The following is a 20004-nucleotide window of genomic DNA, read 5'->3' as shown; positions in this document are numbered from 1 at the left end:
TTGGGAAAGAAGCTGGATGAGTTATACTTGAGGTTTTAAATGGTACCCAGTGTTAGGAAGAACACTGTGGTCTTTTATATGAGTTTATAAGATTGCCACCAAGGGCTATAGATAGGGTAGCTCGACAGCAGGAATTTACTTACCATGGTTCTAGAGACCAGAATTCAAGATCAAAGTATTTCCAGGGCCAGCTTCTGAGGCTGATGCTGCCTTCTTGCTGGGTCAGCCCATGGCCTTTCTTCTGGGCCCTCATCCTGTCGTAGTCTCCAGTATGACTATGGAGACTATGACCACTTGACCTTAGGTCCACTCACATAGCCTCATTTTAATTTAATTATATCCGACACAATCCCTCCTAGACATGAGGGCCATATTCTGAGGAATTGGGGCATACAGTTATAACTTGGCACATAACACAGCTATTAATGGAAGTAAGAGGATATTTAGGAAATGTCATGAGTGCAGTTGTGTCTTACACAAGAAGGAGGCTGTTGGTTGTTGAATCGGGTCAGTCTTCAGTCACCCTCCAGATCTAGGCGCATGTATGCACCGTGATGGTTCTAGGGACAGTGAAGGGGAGAACTCCCTGCAGAGACTTAAATCTCTGTGGAAGGCAGAATTTCAAAAGCAAGAGGGTCCAGTTTTATGTGCACAAAGTTGTGCAAGGATTGGAGGGGTTATCTTAACTCCAAAATCAAAGCAATCCACGTGTTTGGTAGCAGGGCAGTGGCAGAAGATAAGGCAAACAAATGTGTCTAATAGATTCCCTGCTCTGCCATTAAAAATAGGACTGAACTGTGTAAAGTAATTTGTGAATTGAACTTTCCTATAAGGAAAGATGGAAGCGGCGTGTATTCGGAGAGAAAGGCATCAAGGGAGGAAATGACATGCTGAAGACAGTCCCTGCCGACCAGCAGTTGAAAAGTTAAAATGCTCTTCTAGGTGTAGTCTTGCATTCCTGCAATCCCAGCTTTTGGGAGGCCAAAATAGGAAGACTACCAAATTTAAGGCTGGATTGATTTTGAGTTACAAGTCCATCACAAAGTCCACACACACACACACACACACACACACACACACACACACACACACACACACAAATAATAATAATAATAATTAAGGTTTTAATGTCTTTAACTTAACTAAGAAATCTTTTTTTTTTTAAAGCTACAAAAAAAAAAAAAAAAAAGGAATCTTGCTTCGGCCCAGCTTGGCGAAGGACGCCGAGGTTAAACAGCACTCTAGACACCCAGTTTCAGTTGTCAGGGAAGCAGCTCTCTTTATTCGTCCCAACATGGGCTTATACACCCCTCCAACAGCAGGGGTGAAGGAATGGTTACTCTGTATCCGGAGGCAAGCCGGATACTGTTTTCCAAACAGGAAAAACCACAGGGGAACTGATCCCCAGCACCCTCCGGAACCGAACTGCACATTTTTCACACAAACAACTGGGACAGGACAAAAAAAGGGCATTTAAAATTAAGGCAGCAAACTTACTACTGCCGACAGAATCTGCTAACGGTTAATTACAGGAAATGTGAGGTGGGCTTTTTTTAGTTTGGGGAGAAGGAAGAAAGTATCTGTATACTTTACAAAATATGTCAAAAATAGTATGAGAACAGTAAGTTTGAACTTTAGCTTACCCCACTTGTTGGTAGAAAAAAAAACATGTTATAAAAAGAAGTTGCTATGTTTTGGTCATTTTATAAAGCACTGTAGTGTTCAAATTGTGTGTGGGGGGGGGTGCGGGGGGACGATCAAAATTGAATTGGTCTAACACAGGAACCAGAGACGTGGATCAGAGATGGAGCACTTCCCTAGCATGAACAAGGCCCAGGATTTGATCCCCAGCATCGCAAAATCAAGAGCTAGAAAAATTGGTTCAACTTCGGCCAGGCATGGTAGCATAAGCCTTTAATACCCCAATTCTGGAGGCAGAGGCAGGTGGATCTCTGCATTCTAGGCCAAGCTGGTTACACAGCAAGTTTTAGAGTCAAGCTAACCAAGAGAAACCACAGCATCGGGCCTGTAAAAAACAGGAAGGTAAAGGACTCAGGAGCCATCACCAGAGCAGATTCACGGGCCGTGTTGTTGGAATATCCGCAAATCACATTTTTTTTTAAATTGTAATCAGCATCTCAGGTCTGCTCCAATGCCAATGATAAAGTTGTCAGCCTTCCCAGCCTGTGTGTGTTTTGATATAATAAAGTCACACGCAGAAACCCACAGAAAGTTCTCACTCTATGGAGAAGCCTGCTACTGCTAGCGCACTACAGTGACAAAACAAAAACAAACAACAACAAACGTTCGGGACAGCTACGCTCTGTTGCCCCAGGCCTCCATCCGCCACCCTCTTCCAGCTGTCTGGTAAGACGGCCCCGCCCCTAACGTAGGAGCAGCTGATTGGAGAATGCGGAGAGGGGCACGCGGCTTAGCCAATCCGGAGAGCACAACTTGCCCTACTCCGCCCCCGACCTTCGAGCCATGCTGCCGGCGACCGGCTCCGGCGTCGGCGCCTTTGCTGCTGAGCCGGACGCCGACACCTAGAGCATGTCCTCTCCCGGGGATCCGCATCCCGCGGCTGGGGAGCAGCCGGGAGCTGGGCTGCACTGGCGGGCGGCGGGCGGCGCGCTGCTGCTTTGCGGGCTGGCGGTCCTGCTGGGCTGGGTCTGGCTGCGGTGGCAGCGCGCCTGCGGCATCCCTCCGGGGCCCGCACCCCGGCCGCTCGTGGGTAACGTGGGACACTTGCTGGTGCCGCGCTTCCTGCGGCGGCAGTTCTGGCTGGGCCCGGGCGGCCAGACAGACACCGTGGCCTTCCACTTGCGCCTGGCCAAGCTGGCCAGTGTCTACGGCAACGTCTTCAGTTTATTCATCGGCCACAGTCTGTTGGTGGTCCTCAGCGACTTCCGCAGCGTGCGCGAGGCGCTGGTGCAGCAGGCTGAAGTGTTCAGTGACCGCCCGCGGTTGCCACTCATCTCCATCATGACCAAGGAGAAGGGTGAGCACACCGCGGGCTCCCGACCAGGGATGGCTGGGGCGGGCAGGTGGCCACCTGCGTCCTGCACTGCGCCGCGTGTGTGCGCCTGTGTGTGTGTGTGTGTGTGTGTGTGTGTGTGTGTGTGCGTGTGCGCACGCGCGCGCGTGGTTTCTAGTGCAAGATCAAAGTGGGAGACCCATGGGAAAGTTAGGAGTCGGGGTGAGGGAGGGGATACCAAAGTGTGAAATCAGGGGCCACCCTCCCGGGAGCCTTCCTCTCTCTGTCCTCCACGAGACCACCTCATTCATAGATAGGTCTGTGACTCCAACATTTCTAAACTTTGGCCCTGTTAGAAAAAGAAAAAGAAAATTCTTTTCACCCAGTGAAGGGACTCTAGCCAACCCGAACATGGCAAATATGGCTCCTAGAAGCCTAGCCTAGAAGCTAAAGTTAGCCTAATGACATTCCCTGATTTGGCCACTTCCTCCTCCAGAGGCTGACTACCAAAGTCCAGATATCAAAGTACTGAAGTTCAGCAATCAAAAGCCACCTTGATTAATATGCCCAGAATTAACCAACTCATTCTTTTTTTTTTTTTTTTTTTGTTTTTTGTTTTCCGAGACAGGGTTTCTCTGTGTAGCTTTGCGCCTTTCCTGGAACTCACTTGGTAGTCCAGGCTGGCCTCGAACTCACAGAGATCTGCCTGGCTCTGCCTTCCGAGTGCTGGGATTAAAGGCGTGCGCCACCACGGCCCGGCAACCAACTCATTCTTAACACCAGGTTTCCCCCTTTATCTTTATAAACTGCCATTTGCCTGTGGGTCACATCTGCCTCTTCTCTATCCAGAGACAGTCCTTTGTCATCGCTCCCCCACAAATATCCCGTCCCCTTCTCCCTTGTCCTCTGTCTCCGTCTTAGTCTTTTTTCCCTGCCCTCTGTCCCTCTGGGGCAAATCAATCTCCTTTGTTCTGAGGACTTGGTCTTGGGGTGTCTTGAACGGACTTCGAGACCCCTCCACCCCCGTGACTTTCCGTTGCAAAAGTATAAGAAGATATTTTTCCTTAAGAAAGTCCAGAAGCCAAGCTAGGGCCTGTTGAACTGGATGTGTTGGTTCATAGCCTCTCTAAATATTTTCACAGAGAACATGGCTGCTGTCTGCCCATGTCTTAAGAACTTGCCTGAGATGAAAAGAATATTGGGCGAGGGGCAGGGAGTATGTCAAGATAGCCTATTTACTGTGCTCCGTGGTTTCTACTCTGTTCCCATGCTCCTTGTGTGTCTCCCTCTGCAGACACTGAGGTGTTGTTCTCCACTCTTCAGCCAGCTGCCAGTCCTCTATTCTGTCTTGAGACACTGAAGTACAAGACTGGAGCCGTCACTTCATTCGTTGTGGATGGCGTGTACACTTCCATGCAGGAGGGTGGCCCATGAGTTCACACTTTGACATCCCCTCCCTCACCCCAATTCCTCACTTTCCTGTGGAAACTCCCCTGCAGGGCCTCAGAAAGGCTCTGGAGTTGGAGGCACCTGTAATCCAAGGAGGCAGAATTTGAATGCTATATGAAGTGCGGTTAGTTCTTGCTCCTAAGACCGCTCCTGCCTCTGCAGGAGATAGAAAATGAATGCTCTGGGTTACACTGCGTCTTGTTGGCCTCTTGGCTAGAGATGGGATAAAGACAGAGGACATATGACAGCCGCTGTGCGATGCTTCTAGAGTAAGACAGGAGTCTTCAGAAGTTTACTCTGGATGAAATGTAGACCAAGAACACCCAACTAATCTGGCTTCTAGTGAAGGAAGATAAGGAAAGTATGTTAACTTGAACCTCCAATCCCTACACCCCTCATCCAGTTTAAGTGGCAGCTCCTTGACTTCATAGCCATGGGCCACAGTGAACAGAACTAGTTTCTGAATTGTGTTCCAGATGCTGAGACAGGAGAATCGCTTTGGCTTTCTGGCTACTGTAGTTGAAACTTTCTTTGAACTGCCAGTTCTCAAATGACATGGAGACTTCTTATTAGTTACGAAAGGTTGGTTTTAGCTTAGCCTTGTTCCCAACTAGCTCTTACAACTTAAATTAACCCTTTTATATTAATCTATGTTCTGCTACATGGCTCGTAACCTCTCCTCCATACTGTACATCCAACTCCTCTGCTTCTCTCTGGCAATTTCCCTGCGCCTTAGATTCCTCCCAGAGTTCCTGTGTCTCTCCAGAAGTCCCACCTATTGTCTTTGGCCTAGCTATTGGCCATTCAGCTCTTTATTAAACCAATCAAAAGGTGCATTTCACACAGTGTGTTCAAATATCCTGCAACAGGCTACCAGCTTAGTGATAAGTTCCAGATGTAATAAGAGATAGTCAATGGACTAAGGCAGAAAGTAACAGAACAGGACACCGAGGCCGTCCTCCGGCCTCCTCATGCACCTGCCCACACGTTACCGCCCCCCACATCTGTACAGAAAAAAAAAACACTTGTATTTATACCTCATGTATAGGAATTGTCGGTAAATTATAGAGAATTAAACATGAAGACAATCAAAATCTAGGCGCTGGAGAAATGGCTCAGTGATTAAGAGTGCTTGCTATTCTTCCAGAGGGCCTGGTTCAGTTCCCAGCACCCATGGCAGCTCATAGCCATCTGTAGCTTTTAACACCCTCTTCTGGTCTGGGTAGACACCCAGCACACACATGGTGCACAAACATACATTCAGGCAAAGCATACATAAACATAAAATAAAAATAAATCTTTAAAACACAGACATCTGTTGCTAAACAGACACAGTGACACACACCTATAGTCTTGAAGTTGGGAGGCTGAGGCAGGAGGATTGTAACAACTTCAAGGCTGTAGTGTAGACTTCAAAGTGACACCCTATCTTTAAAAAAGAAATGTATACATGTGGACTGGACAGATGGCTCAGTGGTTAGGAGCCCATAATACTCTTTCAAAGAACCTGAGTTCAGATCTAGCACCCATGTCAGGAAGTTCACAACCACCTATGACTTCAGCTGCCCGGAATCCATGTGCCCTCTCTGGCTTCCACAGTTATCTGCGCACGCACACACACACACACACACACACACACACACACACAACTGTAGATAGATAGAAATTTTAAAAAATCTACACATGAGGGGCTGGAGTGATGGCTCAGCAGTTAAGAGCACTGGCTGCTCCTCCAGAGGTCCCGTGTTCAATTCTCAGCAACCACATGGTGGCTTACACAACCATCTGCAATGAGATCTGGTGCCCTCTTCTGGCCTGCAGGGATACATGGGGGAAGAACACTGTATACATAATAAATAAACTTTAAAAAAAAGTCTACACATGATGTCTTTAAATTTAAAACTTATGCTTATCAAAAACATCAGATGATGAAAGGGGTTAGCTATGTATTTAAAATATATAGGAGGAAAATATCCACACAGGTGTGAATTGTGAAATAAGAAACTCATCAGTGACCCACACTGATAATCACAGAAATGTGAATAAAAATCACATGAAGTACATTTCAGCCCTCTAGTGGCAAAAATAAAAAAATTACAAGTATCCAGTGATGGCCGCTACTTGAAACCAATGATATTCATATACCTGTGAATGTACTTTTGTTCCGCTCTTAATCTACCGAACAGTAACTTGACAGTGTCTATTCATGTGCAGATATCCATATTTTATGCCTCATCAATTTGCCCTTAGAGATGTCTGTAAAATTTGGAGGTTGTCCCAATTCAGGCATGCATTTGTCTACATAGATGTTTATGTTGAGATGCTTCTCTTTTCCCATTGCTGGGAATTGAACCCAGGGCTTTGTGCATGGCAGTTGTGCATTGTACTACTGAGCTGAACCGCCACTCTTGAAAGACACTTTGTAGAGGTACTTAAAATGTAAAAGAACTCAACAACTAACCGGGTCAGCATTTCATTTGCACTTGGATCCTGCACACCACGTGCTAAGGATTCAGAACATGGTGTTGGTGGTTTGAATGTGGACTGCCCCCCCCTCCCCCTGCACAGGCACATGTCAGCAACACACACTTGTTCAGGACTTCACCCGCTCCCCACAGGAAGGAGAATTGGCTGAGATGATAAAGGACATTATGGAAACTAGAGGATGAAGTGGGTACCCGGAAGTTAAGAAACATTTGATAATAGTTGGTCCATCTAGGAACAGGTCTGTTGGGTTCATAATAGTAGGTACCATGTTAGTACATGTTAGGATCAAATAGGATACAGCTCTTTTTCTTTCTTTCTTTTTTCTTCTTCTTTTTTTTTTTTTTTTGAGACAGGGTTTCTCTGTGTAACAGTTCTGGCTGTCCTGGAACTCGCTTTGTAGACCAGGCTGCCCTCGAACTCACCGAGATCCACCTGCCTCTGCCTCCCAAGTGCTGGGATTAAAGGTGTGTGCCACCACTGTCTGGCAGGATGCAGCTCTTGATGAGTTCAGGTGCTTCCGGTTTTTTGTGGTTTTTTTTTTTTTTTTTTTTTTTTTTTTTTTTTTTTTTTTTTTTGCCATCAGGCTACATTTTGATTATTTAACATTTACTAGATCCCGATTTTCCACGCCCATGTTTCAGTCCCAGGTGGGGTGTTCATTTCTTCAGCTACCACTTTAGCAGGCATCTGCTGTGTGCTCAGCACTGTGCAGAGGCTGGAGTTTGCATGGAGAGCAGAAGTGTGCTTTCTGCTTTTGAGTCAGGCTGGTATTGTAGTTATACTTCTGTTCAGTGTTTAGAATATGGCATTTTGAGTATGAGTTGTGGAATATTACTTTAACTAGGCAAAGCCGTATTCCATTTGTTTATGCTGCGTTTGTTCAACAATGTAAAGATGTGTTGCTTTGCCTGCCTAAGGCACCTGATTGGTCTAACAAAAAGCTGAACAGCTGGTAGCTAGGCAGTGGAGGGATAGGCAGGGCTGTCAGGCAGAGAGAGAGAGAGAGAGAACAAGGGAGAAAGAGAGGGAGACGCCTGGGGCCAGCCAGCGAGGCAGCCGCCAGCCGTCCAAACACGGAGTAGGACACACAGAATGAAAGAAAGGTAAAAAAGGCCCGCAGCAAAACGGAGGTGAAGAGAAACAGGTTAAGATAAGTTGAAAGAGCTAGTGAGACAAGCATAAGACGAGGCTGAGCATTTATAATTAGTAAGAAGTCTCCGTGTCACGATTTGGCAGCTGGTTGGCGGCACAAAAGAAAGCCTGCTACAACATGGGGGCTTTTTGTTGGAAAGGTTTTCTAAGCTGAATCTGCTGTTGTGGCACATAAAGATACTTAAGTGCACAATAATTTTAGGCATCAAAACTCGTTGCTTTTCATTTTACCAGAAGTTACAATAAATAATAACTTTGTAGCAAGTGATCCTAATTTAGACTCAGCATTTATTGGAAACACATGTCTTTATAATGACACTTCACCGGTTGTCTTTATCTGCATAGGAACTTTGGCCTGGAGACTTAAAAATATAGACTATACCTCACAGTCAGTCCAGTTTGCTGTTCCCAGGCCTTGATCTCCCCTTCCTCTCTGTCGTTACAGGAATTGTGTTTGCACACTATGGTCCAGTCTGGAAACAGCAGAGGAAATTCTCCCATTCGACCCTTCGTCATTTTGGTTTGGGAAAGCTTAGCCTGGAGCCCAAGATTATTGAGGAGTTCCAGTACGTAAAAGAAGAAATGGAAAAACACGGAGACGCCCCCTTCAATCCCTTCCCGGTCATCAGCAATGCCGTCTCTAACATCATCTGTTCCCTGTGCTTCGGCCAACGCTTCGATTACACAAACAAGGAGTTCAAGAAGGTGCTGGATTTCATGTCCCGAGGCTTAGAAATCTGCTTGCACAGCCAGCTCTTCCTGATCAACATATGCCCCTGGTTTTACTACCTCCCCTTTGGACCATGTAAGGAACTAAGGCAGATTGAGAGGGACATAACCTGCTTCCTGAAAAACATCATCAAAGCGCATCAGGAGTCCCTGGATGCCGGCAACCCTCAGGACTTCATCGACATGTACCTGCTGCACGTGGAGGAGGAGAGGAGGAACGGCAGCAGCACCAGCTTCGATGAGGACTACCTCTTCTACATCATCGGGGACCTCTTCATTGCCGGCACCGACACCACGACCAACTCTTTGCTCTGGTGCCTGCTGTATATGGCACTGAACCCTGACGTGCAGGGTAATTGGGAGATTTGTCCTTCCCTCAGGGTCAAGGCAGGGTATTTCTTTAAACCAGGTAGCAACCTCTGTGATCTGCTAACGCACTATCAGTGGATATGATTTGAAGGTGTCCCCCAAAGGTTCATGTGCTAGAAGTTTGGTCCTCAATGCTGTCATATTGAGGAGGTAGAACCTTGAGATACCTAGAGCAAGGTAGTTAGTCACAGGAGCTTGAGAGAGCTTAATCTGGAGACAAGATTTTTGAGGAGTTCAAGTATATGAAGGAAGAACTAGAAAAGCATGGCTGAATCCCTTTCCCATGACATCTCTGACCTCCAATAGGATACTGTCATTCTTACTGGCCCTAGTTAGTTCCCATGAGATGGGTTATTGCAAAAGGAGCAGCCTTGGCCCCTGAGTCCCCCTGAATTCCTGTTTGCCCTGTGACCTCTCCCTCTCACATGCCCTCGCTGTACTATCTGCCATGCTTTGATGTAACTGAATAGAGGCTGCTGTTCTTGGACTTGGGTCTTCCAAAACTGGGGGCTAAGTGTTTCTTTATAAATCAGCACCCAGCTTCAAGTTTTCTGTAAAGAGACTAAAAACAGACAAAGACACCATGGAAAGTTTCACATTTATAAAGCACCAAGGGACAGAGTTGTGAACTTTTTCAAGGGTCCATTTTGGGTTTTTTTCTTACCATAGTCGTTGTTGTGGCTACCTATTTTAACTAGCTTTTACTAAGCAACAGATTATCCCCAAACTTAGTTGCTTAAAACAGTAGCTTTATTATTACATAAAGTTTTTAAGTATCAGAGCTCCAGGTCGATGAGGAGCACACGTATATAGCCAGCTTTTCAATGCTGGAACAGAGTGATTGATTGCTAATCAGCTGACAAGAGAGAAGTGTTTTGGAGAGTGGTTTCTGAGGATTCGGTCTGTGGCCTGTGTCCATGGGGCCTGTGGTAAGGCAGTGCATTGTGGAGGGGGGTTTCCTCTGGGCAGATGTAGAAGACAAGGAAGGAAGTTCTAGGGTTGCATCATTCTCTTCAAGGGCACCCCTCACCCCCCTACCCCCCACCGCCACCCCGGCCTAAATCCTCCCACAAGGCCTCCCTCTTAATGACACCACTGTGGGAACAGACCTGCAACCCCAGGCTTTGGGGGGATGTCCTCCACTACAGCAACCCCAAAGGTGGGGTTCGTGGGGTATTTTAGACTGTCACATGATACTACAGCTTAGAGAGTCACATGAGAGTGTAATGCTGGGTGCCCTGAGTCCAGCATGCTGTTTCTTTGGCCCGATCTGTTCTTGCAGCGCCCCACCCCCAATGGCTTCCTGTCTCTACCAGTCCTGAATGAGGCCACCATGGGCCACTGCTCCCTTGCTGGGTAAAGTTTGCAGAACAATGCTGACTCAACTCTCCCAGGCTCATCTGCGCTTCATTCTTTCCTTTTTGCATAGAAAAGGTTCATGAAGAAATTGAGAGGGTCATTGGTTGTGACCGAGTTCCTTCCCTCACGGACAAGGCCCAGATGCCGTACACAGAAGCCACCATCATGGAGGTGCAGAGGCTTTCCATGGCGGTGCCACTGGCCATCCCTCATATGACTTCAGAGAAAACAGGCAAGTCGGGAGCCTGGCATCTCCGTGTGCCCCCGAGGGCATGCGTAGTGTGGGAAGGGGTGTGGCCACAGCAGAACTAGCTCTGTGTCCCAGCCAGCTCTGTGTCCCAGGTGGAAGGGTCCAGGATTGTTATCTTTGGTACTGGCACCGCAGTCATTCCCAGGAGTCCTCTGGCCTCCGGTGTGTGCACACTTACACTAGCAAAACATGATGTTAACCCCCAAGTCAGCTATTTGGGCAGAAGCCATTCTGGAGTTGATAGTGGCCCCTCTAGTCTTCCCCAAATTAACCCACTTTGGTTTTTAAAATTCTGCAACCAAAGTGTAATTTAAAAATTGGAACGTTCCAGCCTGATTCGAGGGTAGCCAACTTTAACCTATCACATGGCAGAGTCCAGCATGTCTTTAACCCTCCGTTTATAATGAAGGGTGCCACACACCTGTAATCCCAGGGAGGCTGAAGCAGGAGAATTGTGACTTCAGGGTCAGCTGTTTCCAGGAGACAGAGAGAGGTTGATGGGGAGGGCAAAGTTTAAGGCTTCTAGAGTCAGCCCAGAATGCAGGTTCGACCCACTGTGAAGTGCCCGGCACCTGTAGGGTGTTAGCCTGCAGCTGGTAACAGTGGGAGTTGAGTTCCCTGCAGATCGTTTTCCTTAGCGTGCTCTCCCCATCATATTGTGTGGACAGAAAAGCCTGTAAACTGTTCCATTCTGTGCTGGCAGTTTTATGTCAACTTGACACAAGCTAAAGTCATCTGAGAGGAGGGAACCTCAACTGAGAAAATGCCTCCATAAGATCGGGCTGTAGGCAAGCCTGTAGGGCAGTGGTTCTCACCCTTCCTAGTGCTTTGATCCTTTATTACAGTTCCTCATGTTGTAGTGACCTCAGCCATGAAACTATTTTAATTGCTGCGCCATAACTAATTTTGCTACTGTTATGAATCATAATGTAAATGTCTGATATTTCTGATGGGCTTAGGCAAACCCCGTGAAAGGGTGTTTGACACCCAAAGGGGTCTTGACCCGCAGGTTGAGAACTGCTGTTGTAGGGCATTTTCTTAATTAGTGATTGATGGGGGAAGGCCCAGTCTATTTTGGGCGGTGAGCAAGCCATGTGAAGCAAGCCAGTAAGCAGCACCCCTCCATGGCCTCTGCATCAGCTCCTGCCTCCAGGATCCTGCCCTGTTTGAGTTCCTGTCCTGACTTCCTTCAATGACGAACAGTGATATGGAAGTGTGAGACAAATGAACCCTTTTCCTCCCCAAGTTGGCTTTGGCCATGCTACTTCATTACAATAATAGTAACCCTAAATAAGACACACTCTGTATAAATTTTAAGAGCATATAAATCTTGGAGAAAGCTTCCCTGTGTTCTACTTCTGTTTCAGTGTTTTCTTGATGGTCAGTTTTTGTGGCCTGACTTGGCTCACAGAGCCTGATCTGATTCAACACTAGCCCTGCCCCTCCTATCTCAGGCTGGGTCTGGGCTAGAGCAGGGAGAAAGTGCTGGTTGATAAGATCTTCCCCTTCCCCTCAGGAACCTCAGAATGTGGTCTCGGCCAGTGACAGAGTTAAGTGGGTGAATCACTTTGCTCCTGAAACAGTGATGTTGGAAGGAAGCTAATAGTGAAAGCAAGTGTGGCACTGACTTCCTGTTTGTTGTCTGCAGTCCTCCAAGGCTACACTATTCCCAAAGGCACGGTGGTCATCCCCAACTTGTGGTCACTACACAGAGACCCAGCCGTTTGGGAGAAACCAGATGACTTCTGTCCTGATCGATTTCTGGATGACCAGGGACAACTTTTGAAAAGAGAAACTTTTATTCCTTTTGGGATAGGTCAGTGAAACCTTGGTTTTTAACTTCATTGGTGTGTGTGTGTGTGTGTGTGTGTGTGTGTGTGTGTGTACACGTGCATGTTTGAGGTGTGAATATGTAAGTATAGGTGTCTCCATCAGAAGACAGCTTTGCAGGAGTCGGTTCTGGTCTGAGTTGCTTTGCTGGCTCAGCTTTTTTTTCTTCTTCGGAAAATAAACATAAAGTAGCACTGTGGACAGAGGTGACTCATAGTGGCGTGCACTGTGTGCCTTGCATGTTTGAGCCCTCCGTTCCATCCCCAAGAGAGACAGAAGAAAGGAGGAGCCAGTTGGGCTTAATCTTTACGACTGGAAATCTCCCTTCCTCTTTGGGGCCTGAGAAGCAGGGGAGATTAAGGAACTATTGGAGTTGAGCACAACTTTTTAAAATTACATTTTATTTAGTGTGTGTCTGTGGCGGGGAGCGAGACAGATGCCCCTGCACACACCAGAGGACAACTTGAAACACTTAACTGTCTCCTTCCACGTGGGTCCCAGGCATTGAACTCTGGGTGTCATGGCTCCATGTCAGCAACTGCCTCTACCATGTCACAGGCAGAGAACAAACAGGTCCTGGTCTGCTAGGCTGGTGGGTGAGGGCTTCTCTACCCTCAGTCTCTCTTTAGGCTCCTAGATTGAGGCACACAAAGCCCTTTCTGTGGAAATGGAAGGTTCCAGAAACTTTCAGCTGACTCTTCCCCTTAGTCCTCCAGGTGACGGGGAAGGCAAGGGGCAAGGTGGCTGTGGCTTGGGCTCTTGCACAGTGGTGAACTGGTTGTGCGGACAGATAAACCGGAGGAGGCTGTGGTTTTTGTGGCGGTTTTACTCTGGAACCCTCCTCCCCAGACTCAAGTGAGACACTTGCTACAAAGGGACAGGGCTGCGTTGTAATTCTCCCTCTTCTCACTCAGGAAAGCGGGTGTGTATGGGAGAGCAGCTGGCGAAGATGGAATTGTTCCTGATGTTTGTGAGCCTGATGCAGACTTTCACCTTTGCCTTACCCGAGGGTTCTGAGAAGCCCATCATGACTGGGAGATTTGGTCTAACCTTAGCCCCACATCCATTTAACGTCACCGTCTCAAAGAGATGAAGATGTCCCCGAGAGGAGAGGAGTGACCGCAGGCAAGCATGTGTCCTAGACACTCTCCATGCTGTCGAGCACGGGCCCAGCAACCCAGCGCAGCCAAGAGAGGCTCCAGACGAGAGACTGGAGGGAAAGGATCCCACTCCATGGACGCCTCCTGCCCGCTGGGAAGCATGGATGCGGGATTGAGTTGTGTGGATTCCACCGGGAGCAGACCGCATCTCTCAGCCTCCATCATCCCGTGGTAAAATGAGGGTAGTGAAATTTCTCATGGCCTCTCTGCTGTTAGCGAATGTTGGGCAATTCAGTAGTAGATATCCGCCTTCAGACCTTTCAGGGCCCCTGAGAGCATGGAAGTGCGTTCAGCACGGACCCTTGGTCGGAAAGGGATGCAGGTCCAGGTTATATTGAGGAAGACATTTTTTCTCGTTAATTTTTTTTTTTAAGCATAGGTTCTATATCAGTTTCTTTGAGCTTGTCTTATGAGTATCTTTTGTGTTTAGGACTGGGTTCTCAACTTTCTATAAAGCTAGAGTGAAATTTCCCCTTGCCCCGGACACTGAGGAAAAAGAAAAGCATTCTCTTGAGGTCATTGTCTACCTGTGTGGCTACTGTCTGTAACCACGTGAGAAGTGGGTCTGGTGCCCAGCCCAGGTCCGTCCGCTCTGCTCGGCTGTGTGCAGAAGTCAGCTCTGCCTTGACTTGGGCCCCAGATGCTGGGCTGGGCAACTTAATAATGGAATTATGGAACTGGTCAATCATTCAAATGATTTTGAACTTCCTCTCCTGTGTGTCACCAGCCATAGTGTGACTGACTTGAACAGTCTCCAAGACAAAGAGCCATTTCTTGATAAGTGGGCCTCTAGTGGCCTTTCCAGGGGCCGCATGGAAATGTGGGAAAGGATTTATCATAATGGTGGATTACTGTGGGCCTTCTGCTGCTGGGATCCTTGACAGTCAAGTGTCAGCTTAGTGTGCCCAAGTCTGGCCCTTCCCTTGGTTCTCCCACAGTACTGTGGAAGGAACCATGGTTATACTGAGCCTTTCTTCGGGAGGCACTGTACAGGTGTTTTATTGTGTGTGTATGCAACCCTCACACTGAGGGAGCTTTGCAATGCTAAGGCCCATAATTAAAAGATACCATCACTGGGTCTCTAAGATGCTTGGCCTTGTGACTGGAAAGCGCTTTCTGAGCCCCTTCTCAGTGTTGACCCCACATGGTCCTGAAGCTGTGTCCTCCGTTACCTGTGTCCCTCTCTATCCCAGTGGACCCTTTGGGGCCTGGCTCCATACTGCTGCCTCCTCCTCACTATGCCTTATTCTTAGTAGGTGCCCAGGCAACTTGGGAGTGAGTTAGGGAAGGTGCCTAAGAGGAAAGTCCGTCTATGTGTTTATTGCTGTCACTTTAGGATAATTTTAAAACACAGTATAATTTGCCCTACCTGTTTAAGCCAGTGTTTAACAACACACTAAACTCTTTTCTTAGCATTTAAAGAACCATTTTAGGCAAATATAGAATGATGCCTTGTGGGAGCCCGTTCTCGGGTTCCTCGTGGCTTTACCCAGCAGGTCCGCATAGAGGATGATTAGGACCACGGGCCTGAGTGCAGGTGTCTGAGATGGTCTGCACTTGGCTGTGCTGGGGGAGGAGGTCTTTTGCTCCACCCCTTGGTGTCTCTATAAATACCCTGGGGCAGAGACAATCGGGGCCCGTTGGAATAGGTTCCAGGCCCTCTCGAGGCTATCCTTTATTTTCTATCTGTTTATCTCCGCGATATTCTCCACAATAAATCCTTCTATCTAATATTTCCTGCTGCTCGCACTCAAGAAAACTCTGGGGAACTGTGGGGGTGGTTGGGTAAACGCCCCACAATGCCTTAGCTGCTAAAACATGATACAGAGTGAAAGCTTCCAGCATCTTCCCACAGACTTCTTGCCCAGGTACCCAGGCTGACTTCCAAATGCTTACTAAGGGGGAAATAACAGCTGCTGAATAGAAATCTAATATGACTAAAAAGGAAAATGTGGAATAGTTTATAACCAAGTGTTGATTACGTTTTGATTTTACAACCTTTATATCACCCACCATAATGTTTTCATAAGTTACAAGCACTTTCAAAATAGATGCACGAAATACAGGCTCATCTCTAGGTACCCTGAAGATTGTTTTAGACCAGCACACTGAATGTAGAGGGACTGAGTGAGGCTGTACACGTTGTGGATAAGATGGCACGTGGATGGACATGCTGCTCTTTGAGCAGGATAGTCTGTCCTGATCTGAAATCCCTGTGATTTTAAACCTCAGCGTTTGCAAGCTCCTTCCTTCCTCCTTGACTCACACATGGATTTCTGGGCCTCCTAACCAAAGACTTCACACCATACTTGAAAAGGACTTCTGCCTTCTAGGAGATGACATCAGAGTCCCAAGTTTATCCAGCAGTTTAATACCGTGCCTCAAGCTGTAGCACTTTGAAAATCCCTTTACGTGCTTTGCCATAGACGGACTGTGCTTTTCCCAAATACTCTGATATTTTACACATCATGCTTCATCTGATATGTGAAAATGATTTTAGTTGGTTTTGAGTCTAACGAGGTCTAGACCTCGTCTTCAATGGCGCTCTTATTAAACCTTTAATTTCAATGGAGACGGTGTTATGTCTGGGTTATGTCTGTTTGCTTTTAGTTGCTTAGCAATTTTTGTTGTTTTTAGAAAATTTAGTCAAAAAGAAAGAGGAAGCAGACCTCCAGAGAAAGGGGTTCACACTGTAGTGCAGGTGTAGAGAGAGGGGGGTTCACACTGTAGTGCAGGTGTAGAGAGAGGGGGGTTCACACTGTAGTGCAGGTGTAGAGAGAGGGGTTCACACTGTAGTGCAGGTGTGGAGAGAGGGGTTCACACTGTAGTGCAGGTGTAGAGAGAGGGGTTCACACTGTAGTGCAGGTGTAGAGTGAGGGGTTCACACTGTAGTGCAGGTGTAGAGAGAGGGGTTCACACTGTAGTGCAGGTGTAGAGAGAGGGGTTCACACTGTAGTGCAGGTCCAGAGAGAGGGGTTCACACTGTAGTGCAGGTGTAGAGTGAGGGGTTCACACTGTAGTGCAGGTGTAGAGAGGGGTTCACACTGTAGTGCAGGTGTAGAGAGAGGAGTTCACACAGTAGTGCAGGTGTAGAGAGAGGAGTTCACACTGTAGTGCAGGTGTAGAGAGAGGGGTTCACACTGTAGTGCAGGTGTAGAGAGAGGGATTCACACTGTAGTGCAGGTCCAGAGAGGGGTTCACACTGTAGTGCAGGTGTAGAGAGAGGGGTTCACACTATAGTGCAGGTGTACAGTGAGGGGTTCACACTGTAGTGCAGGTGTAGAGAGAGGGGTTCACACTGTAGTGCAGGTGTAGAGAGAGGAGTTCACACTACTGCAGGTGTAGAGAGAGGGGTTCACACTGTAGTGCAGGTGTAGAGAGGGGTTCACACTGTAGTGCAGGTGTAGAGAGGGGTTCACACTGTAGTGCAGGTCCAGAGAGAGAGGGGTTCACACTGTAGTGCAGGTGTAGAGAGAGGGGTTCACACTGTAGTGCAGGTCCAGAGAGAGGGGTTCACACTGTAGTGCAGGTGTAGAGAGAGGGGTTCACACTGTAGTGCAGGTGTAGAGAGAGGGGTTCACACTGTAGTGCAGGTGTAGAGAGAGGAGTTCACACTGTACTGCAGGTGTACAGTGAGGGGTTCACACTGTAGTGCAGGTGTAGAGAGAGGGGTTCACACTGTAGTGCAGGTGTGTAGAGAGGGGTTCACACTGTAGTGCAGGTGTAGAGAGAGGGGTTCACACTGTAGTGCAGGTGTAGAGTGAGGGGTTCACACTGTAGTGCAGGTGTAGAGAGAGGAGTTCACACTGTAGTGCAGGTGTAGAGAGAGGGGTTCACACTGTAGTGCAGGTGTAGAGTGAGGGGTTCACACTGTAGTGCAGGTGTAGAGTGAGGGGTTCACACTGTAGTGCAGGTGTAGAGAGGGGTTCACACTGTAGTGCAGGTGTAGAGAGAGGAGTTCACACTGTAGTGCAGGTGTAGAGAGGGGTTCACACTGTAGTGCAGGTGTAGAGAGGGGTTCACACTGTAGTGCAAGTGTAGAGAGAGGGGTTCACACTGTAGTGCAGGTGTAGAGAGGGGTTCACACTGTAGTGCAGGTGTAGAGAGGGGTTCACATTGTAGTGCAGGTGTAGAGAGGGGTTCATACTGTAGTGCAGGTGTAGAGAGAGGGGTTCACACTGTAGTGCAGGTGTAGAGAGAGGGGTTCACACTGTAGTGCAGGTCCAGAGAGAGGGGGGTTCACACTGTAGTGCAGGTGTAGAGAGAGGGATTCACACTGTAGTGCAGGTGTAGAGAGAGGGGTTCACACTGTAGTGCAGGTCCAGAGAGAGGGGGGTTCACACTGTAGTGCAGGTGTAGAGAGAGGGATTCACACTGTAGTGCAGGTGTAGAGAGAGGGGTTCACACTGTAGTGCAGGTCCAGAGAGAGGGGTTCACACTGTAGTGCAGGTCCAGAGAGAGATGGGTTCACACTGTAGTGCAGGTGTAGAGAGAGGGGTTCACACTGTAGTGCAGGTGTAGAGAGAGAGGTTCACACTGTAGTGCAGGTGTAGAGAGAGGGGTTCACACTGTAGTGCAGGTCCAGAGAGAGGGGTTCACACTGTAGTGCAGGTCCAGAGAGAGAGGGGTTCACACTGTAGTGCAGGTCTAGCCTTTTGACGGGAGGGTAACTCTTTTTAAAATATGCCCTCAGAGGACCTGGTACAGAGATGTCCAAGCAAGCCAGATTTTCTTATAGTTTATTTGATGTGTGTGAAGGTTTTGCCTGGTGTACATCTCTGCACTACACACATGCTTATTAGCATCCACAGGGGCCAGAAGATACCACCCCCTGGGACTGGAGTTACAGCTGTTTGTGAGCTGCCGTGGGGGTGCTGGGAACTGAACCTGGGTCCCTTGTGAGAGTTAAAAGTACTTCTAACTGCTGTGCTCAGTTTTCTTATAGCTCACAGCAAACCTCCCTGCACAGTTAGGAGAAGGCTGTGTCTGGTGTAAGCCCGTTGTGGCACATTACTGAGTACCTGTCTCTAGAGATTAGCCAGGGATCTCACCAAGATTATTATGTCTGTTGATTGAGACGGATGGTGTGTGTGTATCTGCAATGCTGCCTGATGCATTCTTTGACGTACCCTTATCTATTTGAAGACTAGAGCCAGAAAAATGGAGGATATTTGCCTTCTTTTCATGCTGAAATGCCATTAACCAAGGAAAATGAAGCTCATATCAGAGGGAGAGACTGAAAATGAAACACTACATGTAGAGCCCAATGGTGGTTTGAAAGAAAATGGCCCCCACAGGGAGTGGCACTATTAGGAGGTGTGGCCTTGTTGAAGTAGGTGGGGCCTTATTGGAGGAAGTGTGTCACTGTGGGGGCGGGCTTTGAGGTCTCCTGTGCTCAAGCTATACCCAGTTCAGACCACTTCCTGTTGCCTGCTGGTCAAGGTGTAGGACTCTTAGCTCCTTCTCCAGCACCATGTCTGCCTACATGCCACCATGTCCCACCATGATGATAATGGACTGAGCTTCTGAAACTGTAAGCCAGCCCCAATTAAATGTTTCACCTTTATAAGAGTTGCTGTGGTCATGGTGTCTCTTCACAGCAATAGAAATCCTAAGACAAGTCTAGAGGAAATTCGTTCAAGGACATTGTCTGACCCTCTCTGTAAAGTCATGTATGCTCAAGATGCCTACAACCCCATCTCCCTCTTGAAAGAATAGGATATAATTTCTTTTAACCCCTCTGGGGTCTTTTGTACCAGACTTCCTATGATGCGCCTTTCAGGTCCTTCCTGTGGGGTGTCTACCCACCAACCCCACAGTTCCCCAGAGTTTTCTTGAGTGTGAGCAGCAGGAAATATTAGAAGGATTTAGAGTGTGGAGATAAACACATAGAAAATAATTGACAGCCTTGAGAGGGCCTGGAACCTATTCCAATAGGCCCCGACTGTCTCTGCCCCAGGGTATTTATAGAAATGCCAAGGGGTGGAGCAAAAGACGCCCCCCCCCCCCAACACAGCCAAGTGCATACCATCTCAGACACCTGCACTCAGGCCCGTGGTCCTAATCATCCTCTCTACGCAGACCTGCTAGGTAAAGCCACTAGGAACCTGAAAATGGGCTCCCAGGCCTTCCTAGATCAGAAAAAGGAGCTTTTAAGTACCTGGAGCACCTTTGCCAGTGGATGATGAGCTAGCCCTGCCGGCTTTCCCAGAACCACTTTTCCTCCTGCCCAAAGACCAGCACCA

At 47.9% G+C, this 20004-nt stretch overlaps 1 protein-coding gene across 1 annotated transcript; it reads left to right on the top strand.

Moving 5' to 3' along the window:
• The first annotated feature begins 1301 nt into the window (after window positions 1-1301).
• LOC128106103 (cytochrome P450 2U1) lies at window positions 1302-16331 on the top strand. Its single transcript, XM_052731421.1, has 5 exons — window positions 1302-2998; window positions 8508-9143; window positions 10590-10751; window positions 12418-12585; window positions 13514-16331. The coding sequence occupies exons 1-5, from the start codon at window positions 2551-2553 to the stop codon at window positions 13690-13692; spliced, it is 1593 nt and encodes a 530-aa protein (XP_052587381.1). The 5' UTR covers window positions 1302-2550; the 3' UTR covers window positions 13693-16331.
• The last annotated feature ends 3673 nt before the right edge of the window (window positions 16332-20004 follow it).

Source organism: Peromyscus californicus, unplaced genomic scaffold, assembly GCF_007827085.1.
Source record: "Peromyscus californicus insignis strain IS unplaced genomic scaffold, ASM782708v3 Scaffold_9__1_contigs__length_137607984, whole genome shotgun sequence".
NCBI classification, from domain to species: domain Eukaryota; kingdom Metazoa; phylum Chordata; class Mammalia; order Rodentia; family Cricetidae; genus Peromyscus; species Peromyscus californicus.
This window is presented reverse-complemented; position numbering and strand designations above follow the sequence as displayed.